Source organism: Hypanus sabinus, chromosome 3 (assembly GCF_030144855.1).
Source record: "Hypanus sabinus isolate sHypSab1 chromosome 3, sHypSab1.hap1, whole genome shotgun sequence".
Classification (NCBI taxonomy): domain Eukaryota; kingdom Metazoa; phylum Chordata; class Chondrichthyes; order Myliobatiformes; family Dasyatidae; genus Hypanus; species Hypanus sabinus.
The window spans coordinates 78,215,338-78,235,279 of record NC_082708.1 but is presented as its reverse complement, the minus strand read 5'-3'; the positions used below and the strand labels follow the sequence as shown (position 1 = coordinate 78,235,279).

General features: G+C 37.5%; 1 protein-coding gene across 1 annotated transcript in view; it reads right to left on the bottom strand.

Annotated features, from left to right (window-relative positions):
• LOC132391478 (protein diaphanous homolog 3-like) overlaps window positions 1–19,942 on the bottom strand; it is a 583,252-nt gene that overhangs the window by 364,437 nt on the left and 198,873 nt on the right. The window contains exons 10-15 of the mRNA XM_059964736.1: window positions 7,386–7,496; window positions 6,702–6,820; window positions 5,918–6,034; window positions 2,335–2,453; window positions 990–1,054; window positions 217–321 (exon numbers count right to left, since the gene is read on the bottom strand). Of these exons, the coding sequence (XP_059820719.1) occupies window positions 217–321; window positions 990–1,054; window positions 2,335–2,453; window positions 5,918–6,034; window positions 6,702–6,820; window positions 7,386–7,496 (636 nt within the window). The remainder of the gene's footprint in view (window positions 1–216; window positions 322–989; window positions 1,055–2,334; window positions 2,454–5,917; window positions 6,035–6,701; window positions 6,821–7,385; window positions 7,497–19,942) is intronic.

Below are 19,942 nucleotides of genomic sequence, written 5' to 3'. Positions count from 1 at the left end.
ATCTGAAATCAATTTTGAACCCAAAAAAAACAATTAACATTGTGTATCTCTTGCATTCTGGACAGAAACTCTCAAAATGGCAGCTGACAAAATTTTGATCGTCACAAATAGCAGCTGAATAGCAAAGTAAATCTCCTTTTGCATCTTCTGTGCAGAGTATCAAAGGGTTTTACAACAGTTTGTAAGTAAAAGAAATTATTCGGCAAGCTTCATTACCTGAGCTCTGAGACTCTTCAATTCGGCTTCAAGCTGATTGATTTTTTCTTCCTTCTTTTGCATTTGAGCCTGTGCCTCTTGCCGGGCTGTAGATTCTTCATCAAACTGGAAGATAAAATTACCTTTATGCCAACTGGACTACATTCTGTTGATTCCAAACAGATCATAGAACTAATATATATGGCTTGATTTCAGAAAGTACAGTAAAGCCTGAATAATTCAACATTGAATAGTTTTGAATATATTTTTTGTAATTCATCAGTGACACTTGTTTAAAACAACCTGCAGTGGATTGACAAACATAAAATACAGGTTTCTCTGATAACAGTGATTTGATCTAAAGAAGACTTGCATCTTTTCGTATTTGAAACAACTTACTCTTTTTGCATTTGAAGCATGTTTTAGATGATATCCTCTGAATAGACATAAACCATAAGAATCTGTTTCTAATTTCACTACAAATTTAGTGAATTTAACTTCTTATCATTTGTTCTGATTTCAATACAATATACACTTTATAATTGTTGATTTCAACATTTCATCGATTTTATCCATTACAATAAAACACAATAGGTTATCTTTCCTTCATATAATTTTAAATTGGACACTCCAAAGAAATTACAAAAACACCCTTCAAACATTTCTCTCTGATCAAATAATCTTTTAAGTGGCCTCGTTACCACTATTTTTTTCATAATTGATATGATCAAATAATTTGGAGAGCAAATAAGTTCCTATGACAACAGCACTTAAAGGGTCAAAGTGTTCTTTACCTTTCTAGTCAATTCTGAAACCATTTGTTCACATTCATCCACCCTTGCTTTGTCAACACAAACATCTATAAATAAAAACATAAGCACATTATCCAGCTTAATATTTGTAACAAAAATATTCTTCATGCTTCTGGAATTGCTGAATAACTATGTTATGATTGTGTTTATATTTTATATAAATGACTTGGTAGAAAACAGTGAAAGTATGGCTGTTAAATTTATTTACAATCAACAGATACGTGGTAAAATTGATTGCAAAATTGACATATGGAAGATATAAAGAAATATAGATAGTTAAAGTGAATGGTAGAAGATCTGACAAATGGAGTATAATGTGGAAAAATGTGAAATTATCCACCTTGACAAGAAAAATAAGATAATATTACCCAAATTATGAGACATTTCAAAGCAGAAGCAGAACCAAAATCAGAATCAAGTTTATTATCACTGACATACGTTGTGAAATTGTTGCTTTGTGGCAGCAGCACAGTACAAGACATTAAAATATTATCATAAATTCCAATGAAAACTGGATGGATGGATGCAAAAGGGTCCAATTGCCTTAATGCATGATTCACAAAATAACTGGCATGCAGGTATACAAGTAGGTGGAAAGTTGATGGGATGTTACGCTTGGGAAAATTAATAGAAAAGTAAGGAGGTTATGCTTCTGTTATAGAAAACATTAGGGAGACTAATACTGGGTACAGCATTAAAACTCAGAAGCACAGAAAATAGGAGAAGCCCAAGTGACACTTCCAACCTGCTCTGCTACACAATATAAATGTGGTCAATCGTTTCTCCCAGTACCATATTCATGCTCTCTTCCCCTTGATCCTTGTGTATATTAGTACTTCAAGCATCTCGGTTTCCATCACTTCCTGTGGCAGAAAACTCCATAGATTCACTATCCTTCTCAAAGAAAGTTCTCCTCAGTCCTGTCTGTATAATGAGAATTCAACCCTCGACTCTGAACCATACCAATAATAGAAAGATTATTTTAAGAAGATGGGTTGATCAGGCTGGGTTTACATCAGCTCAAGACTGGATTGCAACATGCAAGACCATTTGGAGTCTTCATGCTGTGGCTGAACAGGTTTCATCTCTAAAGAGATAGAGTCTCTAAACTATTTTAAGAGGAAGCAGTGGCCATTTACAACAGAAAGGAAGGAAGTCTTTAAAACTATCTTTAATATGCATTGAAAAATCTTCAAGTATTTTGAAGGCATAAGTAGATATCTCATTGATAACTAAGTCAGTGAAAAGCTACTGCAGGTATACAGGCATGATCTATTCAAACTGCTCCAAATTGGTATAACAATAGTGTATAAATAACCAATCTTACCTATGAGATGTTCAAAATCTACATCCAATCGTCTGCGGTAAGTAAAATCAGGATCCATCCCACTGCGGTGTAACACTATCTGGGAAATACATTCTTCAATTATCTTAAAATACTGGGGTCTAGAAAATAAAAGAAGAAAATGTTTTTCTATGGTCAAATCTGAACTATTTGAAACCTATCTTTTGCTTTGTCTTTTGATTCAGCTAACACACAAAGAATTTCAAACAATGCTGTCAAAAAAAAATTGTAAAAACTACAGAAGGATTAATTGTAAAAAAAACACTCCATTGCTGCACCAAAATAATGAAGGGCTTCTTTTTTCACAGATGATAGTTGACTGGCTGAGTTCTTCCAGCATTTCTGCTTCTGTTTCAGATTTGAGCATCTGCTGCTTTACATGTTTTCCATATTTTAATATATGGCCTCTTAAATTTTATACATTAACCTCAGTAGACAAAGTCAATCAAAGTAATGTAAATTTTTATCCACACGATGGAACAATCAATTAAATGGTTGGAGCCCACCAAAGACCCCTCCAAAAGAGCTGTACATGTAGCAGGGTGGGAAATTAAGCTTAAAAAGTCAGCGATTTGCCACTGGCAGACATGAAAACAGTAAATCTGCTTTGTCCCCTCCTATGCATAATGAAAATACTAGAACTGAGACATAGCAATAGAACTTTTACTGCAAGTCCACTACTGAACAGTTTGGCAAACTTGAAAGGTCAGATGGAACTGATAGGCTGATATTACTGATTCCCAGACTCAGGTTCACCTACAGCCTTCTATTTATCAGCCCAAGGGCCTGAGCAAACACACTCCAGGAACATGGCTTCATCAGTGGAAAGGCTAGAAAAGTTCACCTGCAAGCTTTGCTGGCTGAAAAATATGTGAAGAATTTTGATAGATTTTAGCTGTCTCCAATTTAAAAAAAATTTTTTAAACTAAAAATGAAGTTAATTTAAAAAGATGTTAAGTATTTTGATTTTATGGTTTTAATTATTTGCAACTAAACTTCCTAAATCATAGTCCATTCTGAAATCACCAGGTTATTAGTTGAAAATCTTTTCCAAACTGATCTCCTGCTCAACTCCTTGTAGAATTCAGCAGCAGATTTAATGACAGATTCAGCATTCCAGATCCATTACAAATTATTGTTGTTTGATAGTGCAAGTACAGAAGTCCTGGACTTTCCACTGTTTAGGTGTAATAAAGCACCATTACTCAGCATAACACTGTGGCATCCTATCTGACATTGGAACAGAATTGCTGTTCATTTGAATAGGGATTCCAGACCAGGAAATGAAATGTGGATTCCAGTTTAAATAGGTCATCAGTTAATCGGGACAGCAGCTTATTTGGGACAAATCTTAAAGAAAAAAGTCATCAAGAAAATAGCCAGTATTTCTTTTATTTATTTGGGACATAACACAGCTTAATTGGCATAGGAGACTGTTGCCGAAAAGTTTCTAACTAGCGTCAGTCGCGTGCACTTGTGTGGCTGTTAAACAGTTTTTAAATAGCATCAGTTGCGTGTGCTTGTGTTATGTTATCCATTTGGGTTGACAGATGCTGATTCAAAAAGCAGTGATTTCTGATCGTTTTGTTTTGATTTTGACTTTATGCAGGAAGGCAATATATTTGCTACATTCGGTGTCTGCACTGATTCTGTTCATTTGCACTCAATCAAAAGAACCAGCATCAGTTGTGTGTGCTTATGTTATGTAATCCATTTAGGCTGACGGATAGCAATTCAAAAAGCAGTGACTTTTGATAATTGTGTTTTTTTTATTTTGACTTTATGCAGAAAGACATTGTAGGCAGTCAATTATCTGCACTTGGTGTCTGCACGGATTTTGTTCATTTACAGCCAATCAAAAGACAGCAGTGGACATGCAGATGAATTCTTCCATCAATAATTGTTAGGAACTAATACAGTTTTATAGCACTGCGTTGGTAGTGTTCTATATTTCATTTAAATGCATACTTTATTTCTCAGTTAAATGGCAGTTTGCATTTGTGATACATTTCAACTATTTCCATGGTCAGCTGCTTAACTGGGCTAAAATGTACTGGTCCCAATGTGTCCCAATTAACCATAATCCACTGTATTTGAAAACAGAATACATGCCTAAGAGAAAGTGTGAGAGCACGGGTGTTAAGCTATGAGGATGCATATAAGAGTCAGACTGTGTATGTGTTTTTTTTTGGGAGGGAGAGAGGAACAAAAGATCCAGAGGAAGGAGAGAGCAGACAGTATATGGAGAAAAGGCACATACAAACTAATTTTGCTCCCAAATGGGTTAATTGATTAAATGACTTCTGCCTAAAATGCAAGAAAGGTTCTGTATGCAGATTTGATGCTGTCTTGGGGTAATTAGCAAAACATTAGTGCTATAGTAGCAAAGCCATTTAAATTACCTCAATAACTAAGTTTCTCAAATTCAGTGAAAATCCACATCAGTAAAGCAACCTCACAAAATCAAAATTTGTAAATTATTCAGTTTCTTCTTCACAATCAAGGAGGAACGTAAAACCATTTAGTTTCCAAACTCGACAGATTTATGCGAGTTAGAGGGAGGTACATCTGCATTAAACGGAAAATGCTGCAAATGCCCAATAGGTCAAGTAGCATCTGAATATGAGGACACCAGAGATAACCATTTAGATAGATGAGCTTTCATCTGAATTTGGACAGTCAAGGATTTATGAAAGGATTTTAAATTTCAAAGAAAGAGGAAAGAGGGGTTGAAGGAAAGAAGCTGCCCTTGAACCTAGTGGTGTGGGATTTCTGGTTTCTGTACTTCCTGCCTAATGGCAGCTGAAAAAAAGATGGCACAATATCATTAACATATATTGACAACATCAGCATCCCCTAATCACAACCACTACAAGTCACAGCCACCTAAACTAAAAATAACCTTTTTATTCCAATTCTAATTTTTGTCTATTAAACAATTCTTGAATCATGATAGTATACAACACCCAAAATAGTGCACTATAATTTTGTTCAATAGATTTGTGTAATACCTTATCAAAAAAATGGTTTTAAAGTTCAAAAAATGGTCTTAAAGTCCAAATAGACCATGTCAACTGGCCTGCCCTTATAAATTCTGCAAGTTACCACTAAATCTAATAGATGTCAGTGATCTCCCTCTTGACTTATTCAGCATAAGTCATGTTTTGATCTTCCAAAGATCTTTTGATCTTCCCCCTTGCAAAGAAAAAAAGAAAGAAAAACAAGAAACAGAAGAGAGAGTCCAGACAGTATAAAAGTGAGGCCAAGTAGAAGCCAGTACGTGATGAAACCTTTGAGTCCTGCCTAAGAGGTGAAAGTTGCATCAATGGTCTCTAATGTAACAGAAAGAGATGGGACATGAGCAGAAATGAAATAAAGAATGCGCCACATATCTCGTAAGAAGATGTACAGAATTTTCATTTGGAGGAATTGTTCATCTGCCCACAGATGCTACCAAATGTGCAATGTAGTTTTCCAGCATCTTTGGTGTACATTTACACATTATGTAAACTGATGACAGGCAAGTGCAGCAAATCCAGACATAACAGCAAAATTAAAAACTTACCTGACAAAATAGTCATTCCTGATTAACAACATGTGTTGAAGAATGGACAGGAAGTAACTTTCAGCTTCTGTGTCCTTCACTGTGTTAGATAGCAGACTATACACATCATTTATGTCAGTACAACTGAAGTGAAGGGAAAATATATTACAGAATAATAAATGACTGTATATTCACTACGTTTTTAAAAGCACAATGGATAAAAATTTAGAAACTGGTTTGTAAAAGCAATACACCACCTCTACAGCATTTTGTCCAGCTATTGATTTGCACTGTAGAGAAGGCTTCTAACAACATAAAAAATTTTAATAATAGAAGACCTGTGCCGTTACTGTCAATCTGCTATAAAACTAATGTGTGTGATACTTCCAAAACCTCTTCTTTATCAAAATACTGAATCTCAGTTCTGACTTTATTTGTGACATTTGCATTAATTGTGTAATGGTAAAATCTGGAATACAGGCAACACCTACATTACCGAGAGCCAGCATTGCTCAAAATTCAAAATTCTGTATCCTTCTGAACCACACAGATACATTCCTACAGGATGCTTTTTCTCAACAGTAATGATTAGAAATGCAGCTGCTGGTTCACAGTGGGTGGGTACTTAAGAGATTTGCTTTGGAAACAGACAAGCAATTTCTGAAGCAGCCAGCAGATGACTTTAGACACGCAAGTTACAATGCAAACTAAATTATTAATATTATTATCCAGTTATTTTTACTCATACAATAAATGTGGCACTTTATAGAACAATCATGGAAATGTTTTACTATTAAAAGGATATTCTAATTCAGATTGAATATCTCCTAGCCGATGTGAAAACTCAACCATATCTTCTTCTTTGTGCTCATTAAATACTTTCAGCTGAATATCCAATGCATCATTTTCAATTAATGCTAACTCCTGTGGAAAGCAAGTGAGAAAAAGTAATGCATTTTAACTTAAGAGATAAATCATATAATTTCAGGAACTATAAAAAAGTGTGGTTCTGGACTGGGTACAAGGAAAGCTCAAAATTTCAAGAACAAGTCAACAATTTTTCATAGCAATTTATCAAGTTTGTGTTGTCAGCATTTGCTACCCATCCCAAACCAGGCTTGGAGAGGGTGGAGGCAGTTTCTGCAATAGCGATGAACCAGGGTTCATTGCGAATAACAATATAAAAATAACAATATGCTCATTGAACCAGGGTTTGTCACCTCATCAATGACAATAATAATAAGTGAAAATAATGTCAAAACATGAGGCAGAAAATTTCAATGTAAACAGTATTGTTACTGCAGATAATCTACTGTACTTAGCAGATGTTCATCTGGTGATGCTTACTGACTTGGATTCTATCCCATAACACAAAAGTAGTGCCACATAACACCATGGACAAAATCTTCATAATGAAAACGTGCACTGACTCAATAATGTATAACAATACAGTTTATTACAAAGAGGTAATAACTTAGATTGCTCTTACTTGAAGTAGATCTTTCAGACCACAGCGTGCAAACTCATTACGAATGTGCATTCTCAAATCTAAATCATCAGGAGTGGTCACAAGTGCATTTATGAGTTGCATACATGCCACCTAGATGTGAGTTAAAATATTTACAGTCAGAAGGTGATTCAAAATTTATTACTTATATATTTACGACATTAGTGCCTATATTCAAAAATTAGGAATGAGGCATAAATTAGGTAAAGCATTAACTTACGACTGAATATGAAGTTTGTGGCCTGAGACTGCTTTACACAAATAACCACAACGAAAAAAACTGTATTTCTTTGCACTGAACTTAATTTTCATATGATTGTTCATATTTATTAGGAGCAGATGGTTATTTTAACTACTTAGAACTGAAGGTAGTACATCAATAAAACCGCAATAAAAAAAATGGTTCTAGAATGGCCATAAATACATAAAAAGTGACATCAGCCCAAGGGATCCACTGCAATGTAATCTGAAATATTTGACATTCCAGATTAACAAAATGTTCACTATATTTCCGAACCTCAAGACCCTCAAGGTTTTGCCCAGACCTCAAGCTCTTACCTCAAACAGTAGAGCTGAAGGTATGAGAGGAAGAGGTAAAGTCTATGGGCCTTGCAATATGTCGCTTCAATGACCAAAGACTGAACTCAAACCCATCAAGAGCCCCTACACAGAAATATATGTAAGGATAGAGCTTGCGTTCAATATCAGCAAGACAAAGCTACACCAACTTGCATCTGCTGAATCACATTTCTTCTCAACTAAATTTTACAGCGAAGCCCTAGAAAATGTGGGCCACCTCCCATACCTCAGGGGCCATATATTCATGAAGGCTACATCCACACTACGCTGGATAAATCCGTAACTGAAGCTTTTTCTCTTCGTTTTTACCCTCCGTCCACACTAAAACGGTGTTTTTGTCCCCCGAAACCAGAGCTTTTCAGAAACGATTTCCAGGGTGGTATTTTTGAAAACGCTGCTCGGGCAGATCAGAGTGGACGGGGTAACCGAAGACTTTTGAAAACCCTATCAGACAGCATTGTTTTCTTGAACGCAACCTAACAATTTCAGAACAGACGGCAAAGAAACTGAAGCCGGAAGAATTAGAAATGCACTCACTAAATACTTTGATCTATAACTTACTGAATAAATAAGTATACTGTACTTACTTTGCCCTGTTTTCCGTCCTTGCTCGTATGAAGGTGGTTTACCTATTTATGCAAGTACTTCTCTGACAATAGATGTGTAACAGCCCAATGTAACATTGTATAGAAATACAAGATAACACTGATGCAGACACGTTTTATACATATAACAAGGTGCTTTATTAATACAACAGTTTTTCAATGTTCGTCATCAGCCGGGTCAATCTGTCCATGAACTCCCTGTCGGTTGCCTCCGTATGCTCCAGTATTTGTTTGCTTTTTAGTTTTAAGTTTTCCTGCGCGAAAGCCAACAGCTGTCTGTCATTTTAAGTTTTTCTAGTCTGTAACTACACAAACGCACACTTTTACAGTGACATTCGACACCAGACATGTCGCTTGTTTTCCGTGGATATGTTCTGCACATGCGCAGGAGCAGGAGATTCGCTGAAATCTCCGTTTCAGTGTGGATAGAGATATTTTCAAAAACGCATAGTGTGGACACCTATCATTTTTACTCGAAACCAGCGTTTTCAAAATTATCCGGTCTAGTGTGGATGTAGCCGAAGACTGTCATTGTCATGTAATTTAGAACCAACTTCAAAATATCTGGACCTGACTTGCACTACCTTACTTCCCCTTTTCTATTTTCTAATTATGATTTATAATTTAAATTTTTATTATATTTACTTTAATTTGTACTTCAGGGAGCATGAAGCGCAGAAACAAATATCATTGTGACAATAAAGTAAAGTAAAAGTAAAGTAAAATACCAGCTTTGGTCTTTCATTACTCGAGGAAAATGGTATTTAAAGCTCAATGTTTCTGGCTCAAAACCTTTGCTACATTATCAGTCATACAGAAAGAAAGACTGTGCTTGAAGAAATGCAAAATTCCCACTAACTCCTGGGAATATCAAAGATATGACTGTCTGAAGTGATGAAAGAAGGATTCAGGATTACATTGAGAGCCTTAGATTCAAGCACTGGGAGCACAGAGGTTCTGTATAAATTGTGAGAGTAGTATACCACACCTCACAAACTACCAACTCATTCACACTGCCACATACTGTCTCATCTGTGAAAAGGTTTCCAGCTCCCACATTGGCCTCATTAACCAATATGGAACTCGCAAAATTGGAGTGAGAGTATCATCCTTGACCCCAAGGTCTGCAAGAGGTCAAATATATCTCTCAAGGGGAACTTGTTTCCATTGTAAAAATCAGAAGCAACAAGCCTAGGTGTTATACTTGATTCAGATTTGAATTTTAAATTCCATGGAAAGAAAGCCACCAGAGCAGCACTTCTACACTTCAGAAATATTGCACTTCTGTTTCTGTCACATAATTATGCTGAAAAACTAATTCACGCCTTATGTCAAATGAACTAAATTACTGAAAAGCACTTTTTACTGGCCTTCCAAAGTAATCTACTAACAAACATCATCTCATTCAGAGAGCCACTAAAACCAGGAGCATATCATTCCTGTCCAAATGCACTGCATTGGTTTCCTCTATCATTTAAAATTCTCTTTCTTGTTTTAAAGGTCTCAATGGTCTGGAACCAGAGCACATCACAGAATGGCTTTTGTTTTAAAATAGTGCCCGAGTTCTCAGGTGTTCTTCCACCAGCCTCGTAAATTTAAACAATCTTCCCAAAAAATAATTGGCAGGTCAGTTTATTTGAATTACACTCCTAAACTTTGGAATCCAATGCCTAAAACTATGAGGGATACAGACTCAGTTGACACTTTTAAATGCCAGCTCAAAGCCTATTTATTTAACCTTGCTTTTAACTAACATAGTTTTGTCTTTTATTTTCAGGTATGTGCTTTATCCCATTGTAAAGTGCTTTGAACTACATCATTTGTATAAAAAGTGATAAAGATGTAGCAAATAAGTGTATAAAATAAGAAAATCAGAATGTATCCACTTTAGTGAAGAAAACTAAACAATTTAATCTCAGTGGCAAGACACTGCACATGTTTGAGATGCAGAGGCATCTGTGTGTTTATGCATGACCTGCAAAAAGCAAAAAGAGCAATTAATTCAGAATGTTTGCATCATGCCATCATGTTTCTATGGAAATTGATTACAAAAGGTGATGAGTTTATTTAATGCATTTATGAGACCACAACCTACACAAGACATAGGAGCAGAATTAGGCCATTTGGCCCATCGAGTCTGCTCCACTATTTCATCATGACTGATCCAATTTTCCTCTCAGCTACAATCTCCAGCCTTCATCCCGTTTCAAGTCCTCTTCAAATGAATGCTAGCATAGCGTCTGCCTTCCTCACCACAGACTCAACCTGAAAAGTAACCTGCAGAGAATCCTGAACAGACTCCCGAGTCCCTTTGCTCCTCAGTTCTTTTGCATTTTCTCTCCATTTAGAAAATAGTCAACTCTTTCAATTCTTATACCAAAGTGCATGACCATGCACTTCCCAGCACTCTATTCCATCAGCCACTTATTGGCCCATTCTCCAAATCTAAGTCCTTCTGTAACCTCTCTACTACCTCAAAACTACTTGCCCCTCCACCTATTTTCATATCATCTGCAAATTTTGCAACAAAGCCACTGATTCTATCATCCAAATCACTGATACATAACGTAAAAAGGATCGACCCCAAAATAGACCCCTGTGGAACACCACTAGTCACTGACAACCAACCAGAACAGACTCCCTTCATTCCTATTCTTTACATCCCACCAATCAGCTACTGCTTTATCCATGCTGGAATCTTTCCTGTAATACCATGGGCTTGTAGCCTGTTAAACTTGTTAAGGAAATGGCAGACTGACTGAAGCATTTTGCATCAGTCATCAATGTGGAAAAAAAACAGCAGTATGGTGGAAGTTCAGGTGTTAGAGGTTATGAACTTCCACCATACTGCCAGTGTGTTCCACAGAGATGCAAAATACTTATTCAGTTCATCCACCATTTCCTTGTCCCCCATCACGACCTCTCCAGCATCATTGTTCTGCAGCCCAATATCCACTCTCACCTTCACTTTATGTATCTGAAGAAGCTTTTGGTATCCTCTTTAATATTATTGGCTAGCTTACTTTCATATTCTATCTCTTAAAAATGATGACTTTTTCAGATGCATTCTGTTGGTTTTTAAGTTTCCCGATCTTCTAACTTCCCATTTTTTTCTCTAATACGTGCCCTCTGTTTGACTTTTAAATTGGCTTTGACTTCATTTTTTTAGTGACTGTTGTGTCATCCCACCTTTGGAATACTTCTTCCTCTTTGGGATGTATATATCCTGGGTCTTCCAAATTGCTTCCAAAATTTCCAGCCATTGCTACCCTACTGTCATCCCTGCCAGTGTTCTTTTCCAATCAATTCTGGCCAAGTCCTCCCTCATGATTCTGTAATTCCCTTTACTCCACTGCAATATTAATACATCTGACCTTATCTTTTCCTTCTCAAATTTCAGGGTAAATTCAATCATATTATGATAACTTTCCCCTAATGCTACTTTTACCTTAAGCTCTCCAATCAATTCCAGTTTGTTACACAACACCTCATCCAGAATAGCTGATCCTCCTAGTGGGCTCAACCACAAGCTGCTCTAAATGCCATCTTGTAGGCATTCTAGAAATAACCCCTCTTAGAATCCAGCACCAACCTGATTTTCCAACTCTACCTGCATATTGAAATCCCCCCATAACTATTGTAACATTGCCTTTTTGGCATGCATTTTCTATCTCCCATTGTAATTTATAAACTATATAATTATTGTTTGGGGATTTGTATATAACTCCCAATAGGGTCTTTTTACTTTTGCAGTTCCTTAGCTCAATTCACAGTGATTCAGCACCTTCCGACCCTATGTCACCTCTTTCTAATAATTTGATTTCATTGTTTACCAACAGAGCAATACCACCCTCACTGCCTTGCTGTTTGTTCTTTCGATACACTGTGTATCCTTGGGCATTAAGTTCCCAGCTATAATCTTCTTTCAAGCATGATTCAGTGATGCCTACAACATCACACATGCTAATCTGTAACTCTGCTACGAGCTCATCTACCTTATTCCGTATACTGCCTGCATTCAAATATAAGACCTTCAGTCCTGTATTCACCCTTTTTGATTTTGTCTGTCTTTTAAGTTGCAACTCATCCTGTTGACTGCTATGTTGCCCTATCAACAGTCTCTCCTCACTAAACATTGCCTCTGTTTGTAAACCAACCATATCATCTTCAGCACTATCACTCTGGTTCCCATCCCCCGTCAGATAACTGGCACCAAATCCAACTCATTTTTTTGTTATTTTTTTAAGATGGAAGCAAATAATTCAACTCGACATTGAGCATGACAATCATGGTGACGTCAGCTTGAAAAATTGAATGGCCTACTCTTCACCCAAATTTATTTGTTCACAGGTTCACATCTATCATTTACACCATCATGACTGGCAGATACAAAGTCAGTTTTGGCATGCACCTATTTTAATGAACTGCACCATTCTCAGTTCCTGAACCAATACTATTATACCAGACTGTCTTTTATTTCTAAATGAACCATAAAAAGATCCATCATTACATCAGTCATTAACAATTACTTTGAGCCTCACCATAATGTCCTTCAATTACACCAAATTTAACTTACTTTTTTTGTTAATTTTTAAGATGAGAGCAAATGATTCAACTCCACATTGAGTATTAAATCTAAACAGAGTTCAAAATTGATTTTCACATCTAGAACACGATCATTTTAGCCTCTAATCCAATCTAATAGCCATCAAATCCAACCTGTTCAACACTCTTGCATGCACCCAGTTCAGTATTAACTACTAATGGAGGTCTGGTGTCTTCACCTTCCCTGCCTACATGTTTACAATGGGCTGGAAACCAAGTGCTTCAGGATTTTTCATAAAATGACAAACTATAATAATTCTTCACGCACTGGAGGTACTCACTGAGTCAGGCAGCAGCTACAGGGAAATGGACAACTGAGCTTTTTTCCAAGACCCTTCATCTGGGCTACCAACAAAGTTGATGAACTGGACAAGCTCCACAAAGGTGTAGGAAGCTGCACAAATTCAGTCTTCAACGTAGCATAAGTGGGGATGTTGGTTTGGAAAATGCATTGCTCCATGCAAGCAAAAAAAGGGCAGGCACAACTGGGGGCCATGCTAGTGCCCAAGGCTACACCTTTGGTTTGGAAAATGTGGCAGCCTCCAAAGAGGTGTTGAGAGCAAACACAAATCTTGTCAGTCAGAGAAAAGAGTCAATGGAGGGGAACCAGTTAGTCTATTTTGCAGAAGGAAAGAAACTGCCCTGAGGGCTTACTGGTTGGGCACTGCTAGACGAAAAGGTCCAACCAAAAGTGTTACTGTCCACTTCCCTCTCCTGATGCTGCCTGACACATTTGAGTTCCTCCAGCACTTTGTATGTTGCTCCAGATTCCAGCACCTGCACTCAATTGTATCAACCATAATTTCTCATTGTCATGAAATAACTTTTATTTGAGGTCACTTTGTGATATCATTACCAACAGTAAAACATCCTGTGTTTCCTTTTAATCCCTAAATACAAGACATAACTTGTAAATATACATGCCCATCCCAGCAATCAATTCACTAACAATTTACTAAGGTATAACTTTGACTCTGTGGAACAATTTACTATTCCTTGAATACAGTACCTTTCTTGTACCTGAACAGCAGCAATATTTACATCAGGTTGCTGTCTATTGATTATTGCTCGGTATTCAACAACATCATCCCCTGAGTATTAATTAACAAGCTTCAAAACCTGGGCCTCTGCAATTGAATCACTGGCTTCCTTATTGGGAGATCACAATCAATGCGAATCAGAAATAAAATCTCCTTCTTGCCAACAATCAACACGGGTGTACCTCAAGTAGGCATGCTTGGCAAGGTGCTCTATTCTTGCTACACCCATGACTGTGTCATTAGGCACAGAACAAACGCCATCCATAAATTCATTGATGACACAACTGCTGTCAGCAAAATCTAGATGGTGATGAGAAGGCACAGAAGAGTGAGAGAAATCAGCTGCTTCAGTGCTGTCACAACAACCTTGTACTCAATGTCAGTAAAACCAAGGAATTGATAGTGAACGTCAGGAAGGGGAAGTCGAGGAAACACATCAGTCCTCATCAAGGGGTCAGCAGTGGAAGAAGTGAGTAGTTTCACGTTCCTTGGTGTCAACATCTCTGAAGGTCTGTCCTGGGCTCATTATATTGATGCAATTACATTCCACCGAGATGCAACACTGAGCGTCATAGGAAGTCAGTCCTGCCTGTGGCCATCAAACTTTACAACTCCTCCCTCGGAGTGTCAGACACCCTGAGCAAATAGGTTGGTCCTGGACTTATTTCCACTTGGAATAATTTACTCATTATTATTTATTTATGGTTTTATATTGCTATATTTCTACACTATTCTTGGTTGGTGCGACTGTAACGAAACCCAATTTCCCTTGAGATCAATAAAGTATGTATGTCAAAGGAGGAATGACAGTAGTCATATTTCATATAGAGTTTTGAGGAGATTTGGAATGTCACCAAAGACTCCAGAAAATCTCTGAAGATGTACAGTAGAAATTATTTTAACTAGTTGCAATAGCATTTAGTATGGAGGGCCCAATGCACAGGTTCGTATAAAGCTACAGATTTTAAACTCAGCCAGCTCCATCATTGGCACTGGTCACCCCATCATCACAACATCGTCAAAGGTAATTCCTCAAAAATGCAGCCCACATCCATCATTAAGGATCCTTACCACTCAGGACACACCTTCTTCCTGTTAGTACTGTCAAGGTAGTAAATACTAGAGTCTGAACACATACACTCAACATTTTAGGGACTGCTTTTTCCCCTCCATCAGATTCATGAAACCATTAACACAACCCCAATGCACTAATTAATATACTTTCAGTAGCCACCTTATTAGGTACCTCCTGTACCAAAAAAATGGTCTCTGAGCATATATTCATGGTCTTCTGCAGCTATAGCCACCTATTTCAAGACTCAACGTGTTGTACGTTCTGAGACGCTCTTCTGCACACCACTGTTGTAACTCATGTTTATTTGAGTTACTGTTGCCTTCCTGTCAGCTTAAACTAGTCTGGCTATTCTTCTCAGTCCTCTCTCATTAACAAGACCATTTTCACCACAGAACTTCTGTTCACTGGAAGGTTTTTGGTTCTTGCACCATTCCCTATAAACTCTAGAGACTTGTGTGAAAATCCCAAGAGATCAGTAGTTTCTAAGATACACAAACCACCCTGTTTGGCACCAGCAATCATTCTATGGTCAAAGTCTTTAGATCACATTTCTTCCTCATTCTGATGTTTGGATTGCACAACTGAATCTCTTGATCATGCATTGAGTTGCTGCCATGTGACTGCTTAATTAGATTAACAAGCATTAGTTATTAATGAGCAGTGTTCAGGTGTATTTAATAAACTGGCCACTGTGTATACATTTCTTATTGTAATTTTTGGCATATTTTATGCATTGCATTGTACTGCTGCCACAGAAAAACTAATTTCACAACATGTGAGTGATAATAAACCTGATTCTGATTCAAGAGTACTTAATTTCAAGATAAAACCCCACTAGCCATAAACTACTGAAATCTGAGTTTTCACTCTGATCTGTTTCAGCTTATTTCTACTCTATGGTCTGTTCTATCAGTGCTTAATACAATTTTTTAAATGTTCCCAAGTTATATTCTGAATTAAATTCCAAGTGATCAAACACAATTTTAACTGTTACAAAGGGTAACTTCACATCAATAAGATTTGAAGTTGGAAAACCATATAAAACTATGCCTCCTTGAGAGGATAACATTCGATTTAAGAACTTCCCAGACTGTATTTTGTTCAAATTGAGCTGCATCCATGGTGACTTTGAAATGCCATGTATAACTGTACAAACTTTTCACCCATTTTCTAAAGGACTTGTACCTGACTTAATTATTTTCATTTATTTGCATTTCCATATGCTCAGGAACTTTCCTCAAAGATGTCAGCCTCTATTTTACAACAGCCTGTGAATGTTATATGCCAATAGACAGTCGATAACTATATGGGTCAGGCAAGAAAAGGCATGATTAATGTGTCAATTTACTTTCACTCCTTGTCACTCTGATCCCACTTGTACATTCACAATCCTTATTAGTGCTCGAAGGGTTTTGGCCCAAAGGTCAACTGTGCTTTTTTCTGCAGATGCTGCCTGGCCTGCTGAGTTTCTCCAGTATTTCATGCGCACTGCAAGGACACTAAACTTGTGGTTATTTTTTTTTTTATCTGTACAACACAAACTGTATGGGCTGCACACCTGTAAAATCACCCAATTCCTTTAATACAGGGTCAATTAATCCAATCTTCCTGGACATTATGCAACACAAGACACCAAATTTAAAATTCTGTCTAAGACTGAACTCACTTTACCTCATCCTGGAAAACTGCTTCCATGTTATTCCTTCTAAAACACCCCAGTTCCCTTATGTGAGCATCTTGAATACAGTCTTGGTATTTTATTCTTTGGCAGTGGCAGAAGACGCTTCCCAGACACCTTCTCCTTAGTAATAGCAATTATACTCATTTCTGCCCCGACACTCAAATTTCTAGCATGCTGCTGGTGTCTTCCAGAAAGTCTGAAGGAAAATACTTACTCAGTTTGTCTGCCATTTCTTTGTTACATATTACTACCACTCCAGCATCATTTTCCTATGGTCTAATATCCACACTCACCTCTCTTGTACTTTTTATATATCTGAAAATACTTTTGGTATCCTCTTATATTCTTTGCGAGCTTTACTTTCACATTTAATCTTTTCTCTCCTTATTGTTTTTTTAAGTTGTCTTCTGTTGGTTTTCAAAACTTCCCAATCCTCCAGCTTCCCAATAATTTGTGCTATATTGTACAACCTCTCTTTTGCTTTTATGCTTTGATTTCCCTTGTCAGCCACAGTTGCCTCATCCTCCCTTTATAATACCGTTTCTTTTCAAAGAACCTGCATCCTCTGAATTATTTCCAAAAATTTCAGCCATTGTTATTCTGCCATCATCCCTGCTGGTACCCCCTTCCAATCACTTTGGCCAGCTCTTCTGTCATATTTCTCTAGCTACTGTAACACCAATAAATCTGATTTTAGCTACTCCCTCTCAAACTGCAGCATAACTTCTTATGTCTCTTGATCATTGCCTCCTAAGCATACTCTTATCTTAAATTCCCTAATCAAATCTAGTTCATTACACCACACCAAATCCAGAACTGCATTTCCCTAGTGGGCTCGACCACAAACTGGTCTAAAAAGCCAGCAGCAACCTGATTTTCCCAATATATCTGCAAACTGGAATCCTCCATGACCATCGTAACACCGCCCTTTTCTATCTATTGTAATTAGTACCCCATATCCTGCCTGCTGTTCAGAGGCCTGTATATAACTCCCATCAGGAACTTTTTACCCTTGCAGCTCCTGAACACTACTCACAAGGATTCTAAGGCAACACAAGTGAATCTGCAGATGCTAGAAATAAATAAAAACACAGAATGCTGGCATAACTCAGCAGGCCAGACAGCATCTATGGGAGGAGGTAGTGACGACCTTTTGGGCCGAAACACTTCATCAGGAGTGAAGTAACATGGGATGATCAAGGGGGGATAAGAAGTGGGGGGAGGGATGAAGTAGAGAGCTGGGAAGTGATAGGCTGGAGGGAAATGGGCTGGGGGGGAAGGTGGAGAATTATGGGAAATAAAAGAGAAAGGTAGGGCTGGGGGGAGATTATAGTGAGGGGGTAAAAAGAGAGAGAAAGAGAACCAGACTAAAATTATAGATAGGGTTGGGATAAGGCGGGGGGGAGGCAGGGGTATCAACGGAGGATTCTATATTTTTGAATCCTACCTATGTCACTTCTCCCAAAGGACTTGATTTCATTTTTTAACAAAACCACACCACCCCTTCTGACACTCTGCCAGTCCTTTCAATATGATGTGTATCCTTGAATGTTAAGCTTCCAGTTGTGATCTTTCAACCGCAACTCTGATGCCCACAACTTGAAGTCATTGATAACTCAGCAACAACCCAGAGCAGAGCTATCAATGCTTTTGAAGTCATTGCCATTTCACCACATTGTGGTATTCACTTGGAGATTCATGCTCAAAAACTATTAGTTAATTACTCCCTTCAACTCACTGGAGCCCTTGTTCACACATACCCTTGAACTGCAGATTCTATAAATCTAGGGTATTGGTTGCCCAATGGAATATTAATTCAATAACATTTGATAGTGTAGGTCAGGCATGGGCAAACTACGGCCCAGGGGCCATATGCGGCCCGTTAAGCTTTTTAATCCGGCCCACAGAACTTGATGAAATTATATTAATAAACCTTGTTAACGTTTTTTCCCCGCAATTCTGGCATTTTCCCAATAGATGACGCACTCTATATACATTGACCTTTGTTGAGGTGCAGCGTATTACTCCACATTTGCGCTTTACTCTTTGTTCGGCTCGACCTATTTGTGTGAACAGGCATTCAGCGTCATGAACATCAACAAAGCCAGCCACAGATCCAAGTTAACTGACCAACACCTCAGATCCATCCTGAGAATCGCCACAACAAAACTAAATCTAGACTTTGATGCTCAGGCTAAAAAGGGAGACCAACAACACTGTTCCCACTGAAATTAAAAATAAGTTTCTTCGTTGTGTTATGTAAAAAATGCATTTGAAAATATTTTTTTCAATAAGCCTTACATGTTACATGTCATTTCTGTTAAATGATGGACATGAGTAGTGCGCAGGTGCACGTACGTTCTCAAAATAAAAAATGCGCTTCAGATCAAATAACGCGCTCCGCATACTGGCGCGCTGTCACTATTCTGTCCTTGTGCTGGTCGTTGTTGAGTTTTGGCACAGGGGACAATTGAATAAGAAGGAGCAGGACAAGTAGACCTGCAACTCCTACCGTTTTTGAAATAAAGACAGTCAGCAGGAGAGTGATGATGATAATATCTTGAAGGATAACAGAATTTTCAGTGCTTTAAAATAATAACTGTTACTATTAAAAAAGCTGTATTTTATTCATTTAATTTTCAGTGTTTTAAAAGTCATTTCAATAAATAGCTAAATACCATGGGACTTCAAAGACAGATATTTTGTTGTAATGCATTTGTTCATTTTCAATTGAAATTAAAGCACATGTTTTCTACATATCCCATGATATTTTATTTTCTCTTATGAGGTGTATTACCAAAACACTCCGTCCATCTGCTCTTGGTCCGGCCCCACTGTCAAATTTTAGAACCCTTTGTGGCCCACAAGTCAAAAAGTTTGCCCACCCCTGGTCTAGGTAGTCTGCTCATACAGCATCGTCCAAGTGTGTCAGATTTACAAAGTTAGACAGTACC